This window comes from Neophocaena asiaeorientalis, unplaced genomic scaffold, assembly GCF_003031525.2.
Source record: "Neophocaena asiaeorientalis asiaeorientalis breed wild unplaced genomic scaffold, Neophocaena_asiaeorientalis_V1.1 scaffold150, whole genome shotgun sequence".
In the NCBI taxonomy this organism is placed as follows: Eukaryota; Metazoa; Chordata; class Mammalia; order Artiodactyla; family Phocoenidae; genus Neophocaena; species Neophocaena asiaeorientalis.
The window spans coordinates 20,654,126-20,673,941 of NW_020176571.1; the positions used below are offsets into that span (position 1 = coordinate 20,654,126).

General features: G+C 41.9%; 1 protein-coding gene across 3 annotated transcripts in view; it reads right to left on the reverse strand.

Moving 5' to 3' along the window:
* The window catches only part of ITPR2 (inositol 1,4,5-trisphosphate receptor type 2), a 520,017-nt gene that overhangs the window by 49,242 nt on the left and 450,959 nt on the right, over nt 1-19,816 (reverse strand). For 2 of the 3 annotated variants that reach the window (XM_024733221.1, XM_024733219.1), the window contains 3 exons: nt 16,416-16,546; nt 14,904-15,069; nt 3,864-4,024 (listed from right to left, as the gene is read on the reverse strand). In XM_024733221.1, the coding sequence (XP_024588989.1) occupies nt 3,864-4,024; nt 14,904-15,069; nt 16,416-16,546 (458 nt within the window). Of the gene's footprint in view, nt 1-3,863; nt 4,025-14,903; nt 15,070-16,415; nt 16,547-19,816 lie in introns of those variants that run through there. The other variant, XR_003001564.1, reaches the window with a different exon arrangement.

The window sequence follows — 19,816 nt, forward strand, 5'->3', positions numbered from 1 at the left end:
CACAGACATGCTTCAACTTGCCATGTGCTCTAAAATCTTCTCTCTCTAGGAGGGTCAAGATTAGGAGGCCATAATCTCCAAGGAGTCTGGAGTAACAGATTTTCCAAACTGGGTTCATCAACTACAGATTTTTAGAAGTTTTCCAAAAAGGCTATTTCAGTAAATGAACACTCTTACCGGCAAGTGACTTTTTGTTTCCATCCTTCCAAAGCTTAATATCTCTCTTTCTTCTCCTGCCCATTAAAATCCAGGACCAGTGCCTGTTCTCTTGGGTGTGCACTGCTTGGATGAGAATGAGACAGTTCATGTTGCAATAAGTTTGTGGGCTCTCCTCCCTCCTGTCCTGGTTCTGGAGAGAGTTCTGACAGGAGAGGATGGATAGACACACGGATCAGTATGTCTTAAAAATTCAAGCACGAGAGCCCGGCAAAATGCAGGTCTTAATGTGAAAGCTAAAGATGGGTCAACGTTTTTGCAGCAGTCTTCTCTCACAGTGAAAGTCACCTGGTGATTTCCTTATCACAAAATCCAAAGGCTTGGACCTGTCTCCTCTTTGCAGCAACTGATGCTGTGAACTCTGACACGGAAATACTCGTCTCTTGGCTTCTAACACGCTCCATCGCCTGGTTCTTCTTCTACCCTTTTCAGTGTCTTCTTTTCTACTTATTTTACTTGTCTTTCTCTTTTTTCCTAAATGGGAGATTCCCCCAGGTTGTGTCTCTGGCTTTCTCTTCTCCTCTCTCTGCATTTCTCCCTTCTCCCGCCTCTTGCTAACCTGAAGGCTTCAACTGTCATTCCATGTGGACGATGCCACTGAAAACTGTCAATTACTGAGTATCTACCATGAGCTGGACACTTTAAAAAAATATTTATTTTACTTTATTTATTTCCTTTATTTTTGTGGCTGTGTCGGGTCTTAGTTGCAGCATACGGGATCTTAGTTGAGGCACACGGGATCTTAGTTGAGGCACACATGTGCGATCTTTCATTGCTGCACGCAGGCTCTCTCGTTGAGGTGCACGAGCTCAGTAGTTGTGGTGCGCGGGCTTAGATGTCCCACGGCATGTGGGATCTTAGCTCCCCGACCAGGGATCGAACCCTCGTCCCCTGCATCGGAAGGTGGATTCTTTACCCCTGGACCACCAGGGAAGTCCCGAGCTGGACACTTTTTACATGTCATCTCACTGATCTCACACATTGGCTGTGTCGGTCTTAGTTGCAGCATACGGGATCTTAGTTGAGGCATGTGCGATCTTTCATTGCTGCACGCAGGCTCTCTCGTTGAGGTGCACGAGCTCAGTAGTTGTGGTGCGCGGGCTTAGATGTCCCACGGCATGTGGGATCTTAGCTCCCCGACCAGGGATCGAACCCTTGTCCCCTGCATCGGAAGGTGGATTCTTTACCCCTGGACCACCAGGGAAGTCCCGAGCTGGACACTTTTTACATGTCATCTCACTGATCTCACACCAATTTTCTGCCTTTTAGGTGAGGAGGCAGAATCTCAGGGAGGTTTGAAGACTCACCCGAGACATCAAGACCACACAGCAGACGTGCTAGAGCCAGTGTTGGAGTTCAGATCTTTCTGGCTGTAAGGCCCACGCTGTTGTCACTACACCGGCCCTCCTAACCCATGACTCGGCCTCCGGTCTCATTTCAAAATCCACAAGTCTTCTCTGACTGGTTTCTCCTCCTAACAGAGGCTTTCTGAAACCGTTCACCACCTTTCTCCCAATGACCCAGCTCACAGTGGCGGGAGTCTCTGTCTCATCTCGCGGTCCTCCCCTTGCCCCGCTTCTCCACACCCACCTCCTAATCTCACCAGCTGCCAAATGCTACCTCTGACTTCATCTTTCCCTTCTCCCAACCAGCCGACACACCACTTCCTGAGCACTGTTCCCCAGGCCACATTCTTCCCTTAGGTAAAATCTTCGGTGGCTTCCCACTGCTGAGAGAAAATAACGTCCAAATATCTACACTTCTTGCTCAAAAGTCCAATCTACTTTTTGGGTCATATCTCTCAGAACTTCCTGACACGTAAACTGTGTACCAGTGAAACCGGTCAACTAACTATCCCCTGAGTGTCTGAATGTCCCATCTCTATGCTTTTGTTCAGGTTGCTCCTTCTTATAGGAACTCACTCTGAATCCAGCAGACACTCCCCATCTGCACAAACTCTACCCCGTCTCACGTAATGCACACGCAGACACACACACACACACACACCCCGATTCCCCTCCACCACCTTCCAGTTGGATGTCACTTTACATCTTTAAGCCTTCCCAGACTTCCATCTGTTCCACTCTTGGGAAACTTAGCCTGTTCTACTTTGGGTTTATTGCCCCCCCTCCTCTTCTTAGTAAGCTCTAAATCCCTTGGCACAGAAGGGACATTTCAGACTCCTCTGCGTATTCCCTGCAATCTTTTAGTCCAAGGGACATAATGGATGCCTGCCAAATACATATTAATTCAATTTAGTCAAACTTCGGTAAAATCTAGCAGTGTGAGGTCACATTTTAAATGCAATGCTGTACATGATTCTCCCCTAGCAAGAAGAAACAAAATGTTTCACACAGTCTCTGAGCATCTTGAGATCAAGACTGTTTAAATGATGACTATGAGTGCATAGCCTCAAAATGATTACCTTTTTTCCTAATGTAGAAGGGAGAGAGGGCAGAAAAGGATTTGTGGAGAAAAAGAAACAATGTTAGGTTCTGCCCACTGTCACATGAAGAACGGAGAGAAAATAACTTACGGTAGAATGCACGTCAATAAGATAGGATGGCAAATGCTGAATGATAAAAATTCAATTTACATGTAGCTCTCCTGTGACACAAAAATATTGTCAGGTAAGGTAAACTACTGCAATATTAACCTGTACTTAGTGAGATGTTAGCCTCTGAAAATGTTCTTTGGTTTTTCCCTATATTGTGTTTATGTCTTCCTAAGTGGATGATAAGTTCGCAGAGGGGAAGACATAGACCCACCGTTACCCGGCTCTTCTGACACTTTGGTGTTTACTAAATGTTATCTTTGGGATTGAGCATCAAAGAGGGTCATGACTCTTCTAAGGTCTCATTCCCAAAGAGTTATTAACACAATTTTGGAGGATGATTTTTGAGAAGATATCCAATATATGGCTATGTTTATACACAAGAATTTATATCAGATTCAATGATACTCACTCCCTAATTGTGTGTCATGGATACAAGAAAGTTGTAACTTTGACTTCTCTTTAAGCCTGTTAGTTTTAATCTTCTATGAAGCAGAAGAAAATTCAAATCATGGACAACCACGCCCTCTGTGCAATGCTACTGATCTTAAGGAGGAGTTACGAGCAACTGGATACAGCAAGGTCAGTGCAAATCCATCACCAACACCAGTCAATCTATCCAAAATGTGTGCTGACAAAAAGCCAGTGCTCTCCCATTGGGACTGAACATTATCCTCTCCCCGAACGCAATTTAATTGCTTAAATCCTTAATTTCTGCAACTCAAGGAATTTCTTAAAGTATGAATCTCCTTTTGCCAATGGCAAAGTTCCAGGTTTGGGGAATTGAGACATTAGTGATGACAGGAGGCATGAGGTCAGAGGATGACAGACAGGACTGAATTCACTGCACAGAGAATTCTCCAGGAAATACCATCTGCACACCTGAGGCTTAGATTTGGTGTGTATAACCAAGAAGTCCACTAGGAACCAATGATTTAGCCAGGATAGGGGCTCTTCAATGACTGCCAGTCCTATTTAAAAGTTAACAGAATGATTGCTAGAAACTTTATGTTCTGGGAGAAAGGTAGGGTAGGAAAGGTGAAAGCGGACAAAATGCAACATAGTCACAGATGCAAACCCTCTTCTCACTCACCACAATCATTTGAGCCACGTAACTTTCAGGTCCGGTGTATTCAGTTGGGTCTTTCACCTTCACCAGGACTAGGAAGTACAGATAATGCCACATATTGTGTTCTGACTTGATGTGCTCCTCAAAAGAAACCGTTTTATTATCAAACTTGTCCCTCTCGAGTCCTGCAAATCACAGGAGACACAATGTGTGTAATTTAATCAGCACTCACTTCTTGGCATAAAAACAGAACATAATAATTATTGTGAAAAAACACTTTCTGAAAGACCATGACAATTTAAAATGTTATGATTAAAAACAACGTAGTATATAAGGCCTGCAGAAAAAAAGTCAGAGTCTTTAATTTCTTTCCTGTGGATCCTTAGAAATGCACAGTCCTATTATAGATGTAAAATTTGCAGACAATTTTAAATATAGCTGTATCAAAATTGTCAAATTAAACTGGACCGCAAGTCTAAGAAAAAGAAGTCAAAATGACTGTGCAAGAAAAATCACGCTTGCTAATCAGGGCAGAAAGAAAGTGTCATTTTAACCAGAAACTTGGGTAAAAGGAGAAAAGGCAGCTAACAGTCATCTCTTCAAAACCACTTGTAATCAGTGAAGGGCAAACGAATGTCCACAGATATCTGGGCTCTGAGCGCAGTAAGGACTCACGGGCTCATTCCACCCCTTAGACTACTGTGTTCCAGGCATTTTGGGGAGGGGAAGTTCTGCTCAATTTCCAGGGCATATTTTTAGCCTCTGGAAGGACACGGAGCAGTAATCTCACTGGGTAGTAAGATTCTCTTCTCTCAAAGGTTGAAGCGCAGATGAAAGGAAATGAATGGGGATGAAGAAAAACATCTATGGAAAAATGAATTATACTGCCAAGTAAAATGGGATGTTGGGATTCAGTCTGGTTTTGCAGTTCAGATACTGGAGGAGAAATCTGGAAATTGAATTCCAAACCTGGCTACTCTTTTCCTAAACATATTTTTTTTTTTTTTAAAAAAAGGTCATTTGGCCATTTAGGCATGAAGAAGACCCTTTAAACAATAAGATGCAAAACAAAGTACGATAAGTAAAAAACCTGTCCCCAATGAAGGCGTGACCCTTTAAATTATATTACTGGATATTTTTACGGGAAATACCATAAAGTTTGGCTGGCAGATGGCTATGCCTCATCTTGCTTGACCTATCAACAGCTCAGCATGCTTCAAATAGAATCCAATCCTCTCCCCCAAACCTGCTCCACCCATGTTCTCTTTTCATTCCATGACAACTCCGTTCTTCCAGTTTTCAAGCCAAAAGTCTAGGAGTCAACCCTGAATCCTCTCTCTCTCTCTCTCACACATGCCACATCCAATTCATGTTGAAATTCTTTTGGCTCTACCTTCAACATATACCCAGAATCTGATTGCTTCTCACCACCTCCATGGTTACCACTCTGGTCTGAGCCATGATCATGTCTCATCTGGATTACCCAAATAATCTCCAGACCCCTTGTTTCCATCTTTATTCTCTGTGGCCTATTCTCAACACAGCAGCCAGAGTGATTCTTTAAAAAACCGAGCAGGATGGTGTCCCTCCTCTGTTCCAAACACTGCGGTGGCTCACCTCCTCAGAATAAAGGTCAAAGTTCTTACAGTGCCCTACAAGTAGGGTTGCCGGGGAAAATACAGGATGCCCAGTTAAGTTCAAAGTTTGGAAAAACATCGAATAATTGTTGAGTTTAACTACATCCCACGCAATACCTTTTTGCTAAGCCCTAAGTGATGTGGCCCTCCAGCCTCTCTAACTTTGTCTCCCTCTATCTTCTCCCTTGCTAACGCTCCTCCAGCCACAATGGCTTCCCTGCTGATCCTTGCACCCAGACCCCTGCCTCAGGGCCTTTGAACTGGCTGTTTCCTCTGCCCACGGCCCTCTTCTCTCTGGTATCTCTTTGACAAACTCACTTACTTTCCAGTTTTTCTCAAATCTCACCTTCTCAATGCGGCTTAACTTGATCACTTTATTTAATCCTATAGCCTGTCTCTTCCGTTTTGCCGATACTTTTGATCACTCTTTCCTTGTCCCCTTCCTTTTCCTAGAGTGCTTTTCACCTCTTAACAGACTGAATATAGCCATATCAAAGGTGTTCTATTAAACTGGACCACAAGTCTCAATTACAGAGGTAAAAATGATTGTGCAAGAAAAATCCAGCCTGCTAATTGGCACAGAAAAGAGGAATATCATTTTATCCAGGAACTTAGATATGAGCTTATTATGTTGATTATTTATTGCATGTCCATGGGCAGATATATGTGTCTCTTTTCTTCACCAATGGTCCCAATAGCTTAGAATATTGCCTGGTACATAGTCGGCACTGAATAAAATATTAATTGAGTGAATTAAGAATAGGTCACTAAGAATATAACGGAACTGAAGAGATGCAGAAAGAGTAGGATATAAGCAGAAAGCAATGAGGCAGTAGAAGCTGTGGACTGGCAGAAACCAGGAGGTAGAGCAGCAAGTAGAGAGAAGCAATTAGAATAGGGAAGCCATTCTAGACAGAGAGAAAGGGGAAGCTGAGAAAAAAGTTGTTGGGTAATAGTGTATGGTGGGGCTGAGGGTCTTGCTTTAGTTTCATGAATAACATCTGGCTCTCCATATGGCTCTTTGCTTACTGCACCTGTTATCTTAAATTGCTCACGTATTGTTTCAATAAATTCTCATTACTTTAAGAAAAAAAAGAATATGTCACTCATAAAATATTGTTCCACTAGGATGGCTATAATCAAAAACAGATAATAGCAATGTGGATGACGACATGGATAACTTGGAAGCCTCCTACACTACTGATGGAAATGTAAGATAGTGTAACTTTACAAAATAGCTTGGCAGTTCTGCAAAAGGTTGAACATAGAGTTACCATGTGTACCAGCAATTCCACTCCTAGGTATATACACAAAAGAAAAACATATGTCCACACAAAAGCATGTACATGAATATCCAGCATTATTCATAATAGCCAAAAAGTAGAAACCCAAATGTTCATCAGCTGATAAAAAGATAAACAAAATATGGTACATCCATACAGTGGATATTTTTCTGCAATAAAAAGAAAGGAAGTGCTGATACATGCTATAACATGAACCTTGAAAACATACCAAGTGAAAGAAGCAAGTCACAGAAGACCACATATTTTATGACTCCATTTATATGAAATGTCCAGGATAGGCAAATCTATAGCGACAGAAAGTAGATCAATGGTTGCCTAGGGCTGAGGTGGATGGAAGGTTTGGCGGGAAGGAAGGGAGCAGTGATGGCTAAAGGATATGAGGTCTCTTTTGAGGGCAAATGAAAATGCTCTAAAATTGATTGTGATGATGGATGGAGAACTCTGAATATACTAAACCCACGGCATTGTACACTTTCAGTGGGTGAATCATACAGTATGTGAATTGTACCTCAACAGTTATTACCAAAAAAAAAAGGAGAAAATTTTAAAGTAGCTTTCTCCTAGAATTCAATTCAAACAATTCCCTACCTGTTGCAAGATACATAGGACTATAAAGATAATGTCTACCATCAATTAACCTATAATATGGGAGAGGAAACAGACAACTTGTTTTATATTCTGAAGTGATACAATCTGCCAAGGAAACATAAAGGAGGACAAAATGAGTTCTGACCAGGTACCCTTTAAAAGGTTTCAAAGAGGCATAAAGCTTTAAATGTCTGGCCTATGAAACATGATCATGGCAAGTGGAGAAGAGACGAATGGTAAGAAAAGGTACTTAACTTTTATTGAGCACCTATTTATGCTGACAACTACAAAGATGTCCAAATATGCTATAATAATTACAATAATCCGATCTGACCTTTTAGCATGTGAGGAAAGAGATTCAGAGGGATTCAATTAATTGCTCAAGTTAACACCTCTATTTAGTGGAAAAGTCAGCCAGTATTTAAATAAAAATATTCCTGACTCCAAAGCCATGTTCTTTTGCCTCTGGGCTGAGGAAATAGCACAGCAAAGCTAGAGATGAGAGTAAATGCCCTGTTTAGGGGACTGTCAGTTCCTCTGGTGTGGCCAGGAGGGAACACTCAGAAATTAAGATGAAATGGTCCATTTGGCACAAACCATGAAAAGTATTAAACACAAAGCTAAGGAGTCTGTGCTTTATGCTGAAGATTTTTGAGTGAGCCTGGCATACTGGGAGCTGTGCTTTAAGTAACTCCCTGTGCCAGGATTTAGAGGAAGACTGTGAGAGAAGAGGCTAAGGGTAGGAGTCCAGGGGACTGGGACAGGGGAGGAGGGATTTAAGGGAGGGAAACTGGTTGTCTTTCATCTTCACTGGGTCTTGCTCTCTAAGCTTGATCATCCATTCTCATGGTTTCAACCATCATCATGCTGATTGATGAGTTCTCGATCTTTATCCCCAGCACTGACCCTTCTTCTCAACTTTACATTCTACTTCCCGCTGCCTCCTGGATAACTTATGGGCATGTCAAACTCAACTCATCAAAGATTTGTTTCTTTAGCCCTTCTTCTTCCCCTCTGTTAATGAAATCCCTGTCCACCAGTGAACTTGAAGTCGCCCTCAGACTCATGCACTGACTATCCACTCTGTGCACATGTCTTGTAGTCACTCTGACTTTCTCACCATTCTCCAAACACACCAACTCCTCTGAAAACTCTACGCCCCCATCTAGTCTCTTTCCCACTTGACAAGAATTTCTTCTCCAAGAGCCAACTCAACCACTGCCACAGCTCTGACTCCCTTGGTTGGTCCTCTCTGTGTCTTTGCTATGAAAATTTGTCTGTTTCTATCTTAGGCTCTACTACTTTGTCTGATTTATTCTTGTATTACCGGCACCTGGCATAGTAGCTGGAAAACAGTAGGCATTCAACTAGAGTTCACAGAATAATTGAATGTATCAATAATAAAGATTGAAGAGGACTCTGGGGTAGAAACTGAAGAGGGCTTGATGTCCGATTAGAGGCACCAATTTAGGAGGAATCAAGGACTACTCGATATTCTGACTTGAATGACCAAGTTTAAGGTAGTATCACTAAATCAAGAGGAAAAAAAATAGAAGGAAGAGATTTTAAAGGGAGGATGTATTTGATTTTAGATGTGTTGAGTTTAAGATGCCTACGGAACAACCAATGTTGGGATGTTAGGCAGGAAGCTGGAAATTCCAAACAGCATTCAAGATATAACTCCACTAGTCCAAGGATAAATGACATAAAATGAACAATGAAAGCCAGAGCATCAGATGAGACAACCAAGGGAGAAAGAAAGGAAGGGTAAGAGGAGCTCTGTGTGCTCAATACAAACTTTTCAGGAAAAATGTTAAGACTACACTTATGTTGTGTTTCTCACCCAGTATGACTAAGGTAAGGGAACATACCCACTCACTAGCCAGGCATCCACATTCCTCTCCTCTGCTTTATTTTTCTCCATAGTCATCATTTGACATTCTATGTATGCTGGAAAATAAGTTCCATGATGGAAGTGTTTTTTGTCTGTTTTTGTTCACTGCAATACCCTAGCACTTAGTAGATGCTCAGTAAGTAACGGTTGAACAAATAGGTGAATGAATGACTTTCACGCATAAGTATAGACAATAAAGATAATAAAATAATGCGCAAAGTATAGAGAAGGGACTAATTACCAAGAGAAGAACCTAGATGGCCCCCCTCACAATTTAGCCTTTATATCCTATTAAATCATCTAGAAAATTCTAGGAACCTGACCCTCCTATGATAGGAGTTCTGACCTATCATCAAATCCTTTCTCCATTTTGTTATTTTGTCACACCTGGTCTGTTGACATCTCCTTTTCACTGGATTTTTCACCTCTAGTAATTCAAAATTAATAGTTAATGCGGACAACAGAGTCGACCTGTTTCCACGCTTACTGCTTCAGCTCTGTCATGTGCTCATCATCACCTCATCATGACCACCTTCTGGACCACTAGCAACTGTTTTCTGAATCCCAACTCTGAAACATCTGGTTCACTGTCTTCGGGGCTAGGAAAGTCCCATTTTCTCTCACTGCCTGTCACAGTACCCACCTCTTCTGTTGCTACTATGGGCATCCTCGGAATACTCCTGGGGCCAACTCCTACTGTGGAGAATCTCTCCTCTGTTATTTGATACTATATCTCCCTTTGGATCACAATTTAACACCGAACTCCTCCAGGAACCATTTCTAGATTAATTACAGCTATTTGATAGCCTACTAATACAACCCCCAAATATCCCGAATGTTTATTCTTGTAATTAAGTTCTTCTAATATATATGGTATATATTAGATCTTATATGCGGTAGGTGATTCCAGGAATGAATGCATATCTAGATATACTTTATCACAACACTTCCCACATGTTTCTGCCCTTTGAGGGCAGAGAATAAAGAACCTTTATGTTACTGAGGTCACAGGGATTAGCAGCTAAAAGAGCTTGAAAACACTTTTCAATATTTAAGTAAGTTTCTATTTTATTTCAAATGTTCACACTAAATTTGTTCTACTTTACAAAGTATTTGTTCTAATATAAAAATACTATTTGAATTTGCTCTCAGGTTAATTCACCTCAATGGTCTCTCAAATTTGTTAATAAATGTGAAGCTTCTGAAAAATAGGCCATGTTGATCTAATACCTTCTGATATATCACCCTATATCCCTGTGGACATGTGTGTGCCACAGAAACAATACCATACATGTGACAAACCTTGGGATAACTTGGAATTAGTGCATCTAACTTTTTTGTCTGCAGTATATAGCAATTTAGGACTTACTTGCTTTATCTTCCTTTTATAGGTTATAAGCCACATAAGTATAGAGACAATGTTAATTTGGAGGTGACTAATTGGATAGTCATCCATTAAGCAAATATTTATGAATGATCCCCAATATACACTATGGAAGCATAAAAATGGATAAGATGTAGATGTGGATCTCCTAAAGACGAGAAGTTATCATGTATGGAGAGCTTACTCTCAGTTAAGCATGGAGCTAAGAATTTTTAGAGACAGGATTTCATTTATACCCACCACAACCCCAAAACACAGCATTATATTCCTCACTTTCAAGGTGAAAGGAAACTTGACCAAGACCACATAGCCAGGATGTGGAACCAGTGCAGACCCATGTCTACTTGACGGTAAAGTTCATATACTTTCTATAATATGATAAGGCCTAGTATACAACAGAGGAGATGAGACAATGAAAAATATGTACAGTACTATACAGCTAATTGTGGTCGACAAATCTAGGAGCAGATGTGTTTGCTTCTGGTTAGTGAGACCAGAGGAAGCTGAATTCACGGAACAACGGCTTTAGATCTGGGTCTCAGAGACAGGGCAGTAGTTCAACAGCTTAGGAGTCTGGGTATTCCAAACAGAAACACCATAACAGAGAACACATGAGAGAGAGTTAAAGATGAGTAATGCAGTTGAACCAGAACCTGAGCTATAAATGGGAGAACAGTGGATGAAAAGGCAGGCAAAAAAGAAGGGGCCCAATTGTGGGGCAGCTTACATGCCAGGAAAATCAGAATTTTAGAGTTATAGACTGTACAATGTTATTGATAGGCTTTTGAGTAAGGAAATGAGTTCAAAGTGGAAAATTCTGTCTGGCAGCACTGAACAGTCCACTTGGGGGGGTATGAGCCAGGGTGAGCCTCAAAAACCAAGGTGTGGCCGTGGGAATATGTGGAAGGAAGTGAGACTGTGAAAGCAGATTCATTACCATGTAGTAACTAGTGCACCTGGAAGAGGAAAAAGGAGATGCTTAAAGTGATGGAGAAGTTCCCAGCCCAGTGGGGTATCATTAATTGCAATACAGAAGACAAGATAAGTTGCCAGGTTAGAGGAAGGAGATGGAAAGGCATGATGCACCGGTTTGCAGACATGGTAAAATTGGCTGCCAGGAAGTCATATCTTTTTAAATGTCAATCAACCACGGAAAATAAAGAACAAAAGCCTGGAGAGAGGTTGGAGCCCTGGCTGCATATTTGGAAATAATCTACATAAAGTGGTGCTAAAGAGAAGGGCAGAGGGAAGAGACAAGGAGTCTATGATAAAATCAGAACCTCTGATCCAGGGGTTGGGAGAACGACTAGAGCCTTGTGATAGACCCAGAGAACGTGCAATCTGAGCTAGAAGAAAAGGTCAGCAGGAAGTTCATGATGAGATCTGAGACAAACATTTCAACTTGGTGATGAAGGTTATTGTGGTATTTTAAGGAATTTACAGGCTACAGGCTTTTTGATAACTGTGAAAAGCCAGAGAGAATTTTGACATTGAAGGGAAAGCTCAGAGGAGCAGAAATAGGGGTGAAGTGACACGCTTATTTTGCTGTTCATGTTTTCTTGTTGTTATAATAGCGGGGACAGGATCATGTCTTAGAATGAAGCTCAGTCTACCGATAGATTTTTCCAAAGAACTCATGTTTCGGAGGTAGTATGCTGACATAAGTTATTACGATTGTGAAGAAAAAGGCTCCCAGGAAGCAGTGTAAAGGCAAGACCATGAGACACAGGAAGATCTTCAAAGGTACTACCTTTCTTCCTCTGTGGGACTCACCCTTCTATATAATAACTCTCTTCCCCAAATCTCCCAATAATTGCACAACATCTTTCTGGCGCCATGTCAATCTTGTGTTCCTCCATCTAATCTAGACATATGAAGAGAAGACTCTTCTTTTTGTGTCATTTCCTTCCAGTAAGTCCCTCCCCAGCACTGTGCAATCTGGTATCTGCCCTTACCTTCCTGGAAACTCCTCTCTAAAACCTCCTAAACGAGAAATTCAAAGGCTCTGCTTCAGTTCATGTTACTGCTTTGACACAGTTGATAATCAATTCTTTTGTTCCCAAGGGTGCTTTCTCCCCTCACTTCCACGTGCCACACATGTCCGGTTGTCCTCACACCATTCAGACTGGAAAGGTTTTGTGAGTGTGTGATCCCCTTTCTCTTTCAACTTTTCAATGCTGACGTTTTCCATGTGAGCTCCCATCATCTCCTCCTCTCACTTGGAAGCCTTCCTCCACACTCCAGCTTTTTCTATGTCATACGGGCTGAGGATTCCCCGATACTGTCTCCTTCTCTGAGGCTCAGACCCATATGTTGACCTCTGTGCTGAGTGTATCCCACTGGGCTGTTCAGTACATACCTCAATTTCAGTACTTCCAAAGCCAAATTCAGTATATGCCTATGTAAAATTGTTTTTCTTCTTCTATTCTCAAACTCAGCTGTTGGTACAGCCATCCACCCAGGCACCCACGCTCTCTCATATCCATTTCAAACCAAACCATTGAGATTTAAAAATTCTATCTCCCCAATATTTCTTAACTTTGTCCTCTAATCCTGAATACTGCCACCACCACCTCTCCTGGATCAAGGTTTTGTTACCTCTCATGGACTATGGCAATAACCTTCTACCTAGTTACTATGGCAATAACCTTCTACCTAGTTACTCTGCCTCCAATATTGTCCCCTGATGAACAACTTCCCATAGCTGCCACAGTGCTCAAAAATAAAAATTAGACCCTGCATCCTCTACTTAAAATTCTTTCATTGTTCGCCATCTTCTATAAGTCCACAGGATGAAGTCCAAGCCTTCTAATATAAAAGGCCACATATGATCTGGCCAATCTCTTTTGCTGGCATTGCCCTGCTCTGAAACGTACACTCCAGAAACACAGAGCTGTTTACAGGAAATGAAGACTCTACTCATGCTGTTCACCCCTCCACGCCTCTCCTTCTGCTGGCCACTCTGCTTCTGCCCACTTGGATATGGCTCTCTCCTTTCTTTCTTTTTTTTTTTGGCCGCGCCATGTGGCATGCAGGATATTAGTTCCCCAACCAGGGATCGAACCCGTGCCCCCTGCATTGGCAGCGTGGAGTCTTAACCACTGGACTACCAGGCAAGTCCCTCCATTCCATCTTTTACCATCAGCTCCACCACCATTTCTTCTAAGAAACCTTTCTTGACTCTTCCTCGGCGGCCCCCTACCACAACCCAACGAGACGTTAACAATCTGTAAACTTCTCCATCATTTCCCTTAATGCATTAGATAGCACTGATATTTACTGTGTCTGTATTCCACAACAGATTGTGGACACCCCGAAGGGCATGTCTAATTTGTGTTTGTTTTCTTGGAATAGAGCTCATGATCACAGGTTAATATCTGGCATACTCCCACCTGTTGGAGGGATGCTGGAAAGGCTTGGAAGAACCATTCAGGGAAATGAGACAGTTGATAAAAGGTGAACCAAGGAAGGAAGGGGATTTATTGCGGGTCCAGTTTAAGTTATATAGAATAAACATCGTAGTGAGGCCCTTATGTTTGTTTCGTGACTTTTATCAAAAAGATTCTTCAGCTTGACGTGGAAAAATAGATGGTGAGTATCACCAGGAGTCGGTGATTATTCAAGGAGGGGGAAGGATCCTAGGGCGACTAAGCCAGCTACAGAGACGACTAAAGCCAGAAAGGGCTAAGGTCTATGAAGCAGAGGATAGAGCCAAAGGAAATAAAGAGGACAAAGAGGAGGTTGGGTGGGCCTGAGAGAGCTAACGATAGAAGAAGAGGAGGACAGGGTGTGAGAGAGAGAGGGAGGGAGGGAGAGAGTGGCAGAAATTGAGAGAAACCACAGTTCAGAATCAAAACCGAAGTGCTGCCAGTGAGTAGAAGTTCAAGCTGCTGCATATTGGATCCATAACCTAACAAAATACAATAAAAATCATTCTATTGTTTAATCAATATGTTATTGTGATTAAAAATCTGTTTGCCAGTTGGTGGAACCTTTTGGTATTTTGTAACACATACTATAGTCAGAGAATCACACAAACTGCAGAAATAATGGCGAGTTAGCTTTGGGATGTAATTCTTCTGCTTTTTCTGGAAGCAGAGTATCCCAGTCCAACTCTCAGTTACATCATCTGAATTTTGTCCAGCTTTCATTTTGAAATAATTTTTCCCAAAGCATGGCAAACAAAAATCATTCTAGTCCCTCCTTTCTACTGGGCAGTTTCTTTCTCTATTATTATAGTATCTGGAGAACACTTACCACAGATGAAGCAGGTTGTCTTTAGAATTTCTTCTTTTTTCTGTTTTTCACTTCTGAGATCCGCAAAAGTATCAATGATAACCCCAAAAATCAAGTTAAGAACGATAATGATGACAATGAAATAAAAAAGAAGGTCATACACCACTCGGGCAGCAAACAAGGGTTCCTGAAATAAAAAATTTTAAAACATTAAAAAAAGCCCATCGTGTATATATACATATACACACATTTTCGAGGCATGTTGATTGAGCATATCGTCTAGCAGAAAGTATATATTCAATCATTGTTTGCTAAATATGAATAGTATTCCAAGTTGGAAAAATGAGACCCACTTTCTATCTTCGTTTTCTTTTTTTTTTGTTTTTTTCGGTACACGGGTCTCTCACTTCTGTGGCCTCTCCCATTGCAAAGCACAGGCTCCGGACGCGCAGGCTCAGCGGCCATGGCTCACGGGCCCAGCCGCTCCGCGGCATGTGGGATCCTCCCGGACCAGGGCACGGACCCGTGTCCCCTGCATCGGCAGGCAGACTCTCAACCACTGCGCCACCAGGGAAGCCCCGATCTTCGTTTTCTTTAAGTGTTGTGAGGAAAACTTTCCAGTCTGTTCCCAGACCCCTCCCATTCCCTAGGACTTGCACTTTTCCTCTCCAAGGGAGGGACTTACTGTGTATTAAAAACCACTTTACATGTCATTGTGCTAAATGCATTTTGGTGCAGTGGGCCCCTATCCCAGAAGCTGCACAAAAGGTAGACAAATACCAGTCCCGAAGGTCAGAGATCAGAGATTCGAGGAGGATCTAATGATCCGTCCATTTCTGGAGTCGATTTTGTTCTTGGCCTTATAGAGTTAAGTACATTCAACTCAGGCTTATTTCTACTTGACAAATGGTATTAAAATACACATTAGAGATCAGATAGCCTAGATGTTTCATAGATGAGGAAACATGAGATGAACGGACAACGTGATATGGCTGGCCTGTTGGAGGACTGAGATTATTCAAGCTCCCAGCGTGGCCCTTGAGACCTTGTATCCAATGAGAAATTTTTCAGCCTTGCCATTTGAATATACGAAATCCTGTTAGAATTTGTTCAGATTTGATATTCCTCATCGATAAATAATAGAGGCTGTTCCTATTCAGAGGCAAAGAGTAAATCTTCATGCCCGAGAAACCTGATAGACAAAAGGCAGCCTGGTTTCTGTTATTTACCTAACAATCAACTCCTCCATAAAGACTATAGTCGAAATATATATAGTCGAATATAACTCTGTCCACAGTTCAAAGGTGTACAGAGTTCATGACCCTACTAACATACATAGATTTCTAGCACATTAGCTGTTTCTATGTAATCCCAGTATACAACGAATTGGTTTCAATGGCCACCGTGATACTGTTAAAGCAAACAACATAACATACAGTACCCTGAAAACAAAAACCATATTGTAAATGCTGTTAAGAAAGGTTAAAACAAGATCATGTGCTTCTTGAAAAACCATTTTTCTCCAGCTTTTACTTCTTTTGAGGGTCTTCTCAGCACATCTCCCACGCCGCCGCCGTTCCTGAGGCCCTGGTTCAGGACAGTCACAATGCACATAAGGAGGGTGTCACACGTTCTTTCAATTCCATCTTCATATTCCTCAGCAGCTACAAAAACAAACAAGTCAAACAGTACAGCAACCTCATGCTTTTAAAACACACTCTTATGTACTGTCAAAGATCTATTTCTTTATAACTGTGTCAGGACACAGTTTTCTGAAGGGATATAACACATTATTTTCCATGCGGCAGCCCGTAAAGCCCGTGACTGACACAGACTCATAAAGCACGCATATAATACCCCCAAATCATTTTTTCTTCCATCGGTGGAAAATGACAGAATGAAAAGGACAGAATATAAGAAAGCTAATATTCATTGTGCATTGTCGTGATGTGGGGAGATTTCAGTGAGACCTTCTGAAAACACAGTTAACTCACCCAGGAAGCAAAAGTATTGGGGGGGTGGGAAAGAGCTTGTACAAGGAAGCTAGGTGAACCCAGCTTTAAATTCTACTCTGTTCCAGAACTGGGACTTGGGCAAGTTACTTAATCTCAATGTCCTCATCTGTAAAATGGGTGGGGGGGGGGTCTGTTTAAGGACTAAACCCTCCAGAGGGTTAGTTAAGGATTATATTTAAGGTATGTAAAACACTTTGTACAGAGATTGGCATACCCATAGTAAGTTAAGGGCTCACAAATTGGGGCAAATGCTATTTCATTTCTTTAGTAAGTGTCTAAGCTTTCTGAATGACCAGCATGGAGCTACAGATAAGAAGCACGATGCATTTATGTAAACAATTTATTTCATGTAAATAATTTATTTTATGTGAATGTGTTTATGTGAAAATATTTAGGGACAAACGGAGAGAGATAAAAAAGTATCACGTGCAGAAAAATTCCTAGTCTTATTTTGTTTAAAGATAGTTACCAAATATGGTAGTAATCTCTCAGTCATTTAAAATAATAAAAAATTCACACCAAATTGGATACTAGAATCAGGATTTCCTAAATTAAGTGAGCAGAAATGTACTTTTCTTGTGACAAGATTAAAGAACCATAGTGGCACTGAATTTTAGAATGGTGTAGCCAGTCTGCATGTCACGGTGTGAATGTAAAAACAACCACCACCAAAGGAAAAAGAAAGAGAACCCTTCTCTTGATAATTTTGTGTACCTGATCCACTACAAATAGCCTGTCTGGTACTTTGTTATGAAAAGGTTGATTTTCTTCTTGTAAGCTGACTTCAACATCACATGGACGAGGGATCGGCATTTTCCCTTTATTCAGAGCTGCTTCTTTCTAAAACATACTCCTCAAGACGAGGGTGGAAGTCAGAGATGGGCAAGCATCAAATGCAGCATCAAAGATACCAGCAGAGTCTGTGCTGGACCACTTCCCGTAGAGGTGAGCACCAAGGCACATTCTGACTTAGAAAGTAGAAGAAATAAAACCGCGTTTGGAGACAGGAGAAAGGAGGAAGAAGTAAAGCTTGTGGTGCCAGCTGTCAGAACAGCAGAAGAGGCAAGAAAGGCAGAGCAGACAGTGAGAAAGCGCAGTCTGCACAGTGCTTGGTTAGGTCCCCGACACCTGGTGGTGGTGCTGGCTAGGAAGAATGCGAAGAAAATAGTCAGAAATGTGTATGAGAGTTAAAGGAATTTTTGAAGAGATACATGGTTTTCCAGCAATGCAGTCACGTGCAGTATGTCTATATACTACTTTGCCACGGTTAGATGTTCAATCAATCTTCTATCCAGTGGCAGGATCTGCATTCGTTTATTTAATCAGCAACTACCTGGTCATATGACACCAATGTTTACTAAAGACTGATTAAGTGCCAGATTAATCAGTTGATGGAAGCTACAGGAAAGTGCTCCCATCTCTCCCCACTAATTCAGAAGTGAGGTTGTTTGCTCTTTAATAAGAGGTGAGCTAGTAAAATCCACACACAATTCACATGATTAGCCATTGTGAAATAAAATAGATTGGCTGCAAATACATAAAGAGAATTGGCTTTCTGTGTGACAATGTAAACAGCGGGAGAGTGCCCAGGTCAGGGTCAATGTCAGCCATAGTCCAGTCCACTCACTCCATAACTAGTGCTTGGGCATGCCAGTTTTACACAGTAGCCTCTAGGAGCTTGGTTAATAAGGTTTTACCTTTGTGAGATGGATCTACTCATAATATGTTAAGCCAAGTTCCCAGGCCTTCAGGCTGAGAGCCAGGCCCTGAGTCAGGATGAATTCACCTAAATAAATGCCACCCTGTGGAGACCTATCTACATAACCAGCTCTCCTCATGCCAAACCTGCTTCATTTCAATATATCAAGAGCCCTTGCATTAGGTGCTAGAAATACAAGTGGGGAGATGAAAGTGCTGCAGCCCCCAGGAAACTTATGGTCCCCTAGGAAATGTGGGTGGTAGATGAACAAAGGCAGTGCAGTACCATGGGTACTAAGGAGGCAGGATGGATGAGCATCTCATGGGCTGGGGTGTCGGGGGTAGCATCCTAAAGGAGGGGGCACCTGGGCTGAATACTGAAAGAGGGCATGGTTGGCCAGTAAGATCAGTGAAGACATTCCAGGCAGATAAAATGGGATGAGCGAAGGCAAACAGGCATGAAAACACATCTGGAGTGTCTGGGGAATGGCAGGTGGATTGGGATGCCAGGGCCTCTAGGATATGCAGATGAGTGCGGGAGCTGTAAGAAGAGAAGTAGGTAGGGCCAGATTATGGAGAGAATCATACACCAAGCTGAAGGGTTTAAACTTTACCCTGAAAGCTATGGGGAGTCACTGGAGAATTTTAAACAGAAGAAAGGTGATTTAGCATCTAGTTGGCAAAGCAGTATGAGATAAAACATGAACTTAAATAACAAGACAAATTAACACACAATAAAAGCCACAAGAGCGGTGCAAAGAGATCAGAATAGAGAGAGAACTTTTAATACTAAGGATAATGAGAGGGGAGTCCCTCAATGGACTAAGACAGCAGTAGATAGGCATTTCACATGGCACGGGCAGAGAGCCCCGGAGTTAAAAAAATTGCTTATATGATGAAGAGCCAATAATACCAGTATGTAGAGGAGTGTAAGATATGGCTGGAGATAAACTGGCAGCTCTCTGAAAAGCTCTAGGGAGTTTGCATTTTAGTTGGCACATAACGGAGCACTGTGGACACCTTGAGTTGTGGGTAGGGAAGGACATATTCAAAGCAGTGATTTCTGACAAGTAGCCTAGTGGTGATATAGTGGGTAAATTGAGGAGGAGAGAATAATTGGAGGTAGAAAGACCACTTAGGAGGCAGTTGCAATAATTCAGGCATGATGTGCTATGAGCCTCAACCAGAGTAATGGCTGTGAGAATGGAAAGGATGAAAGAT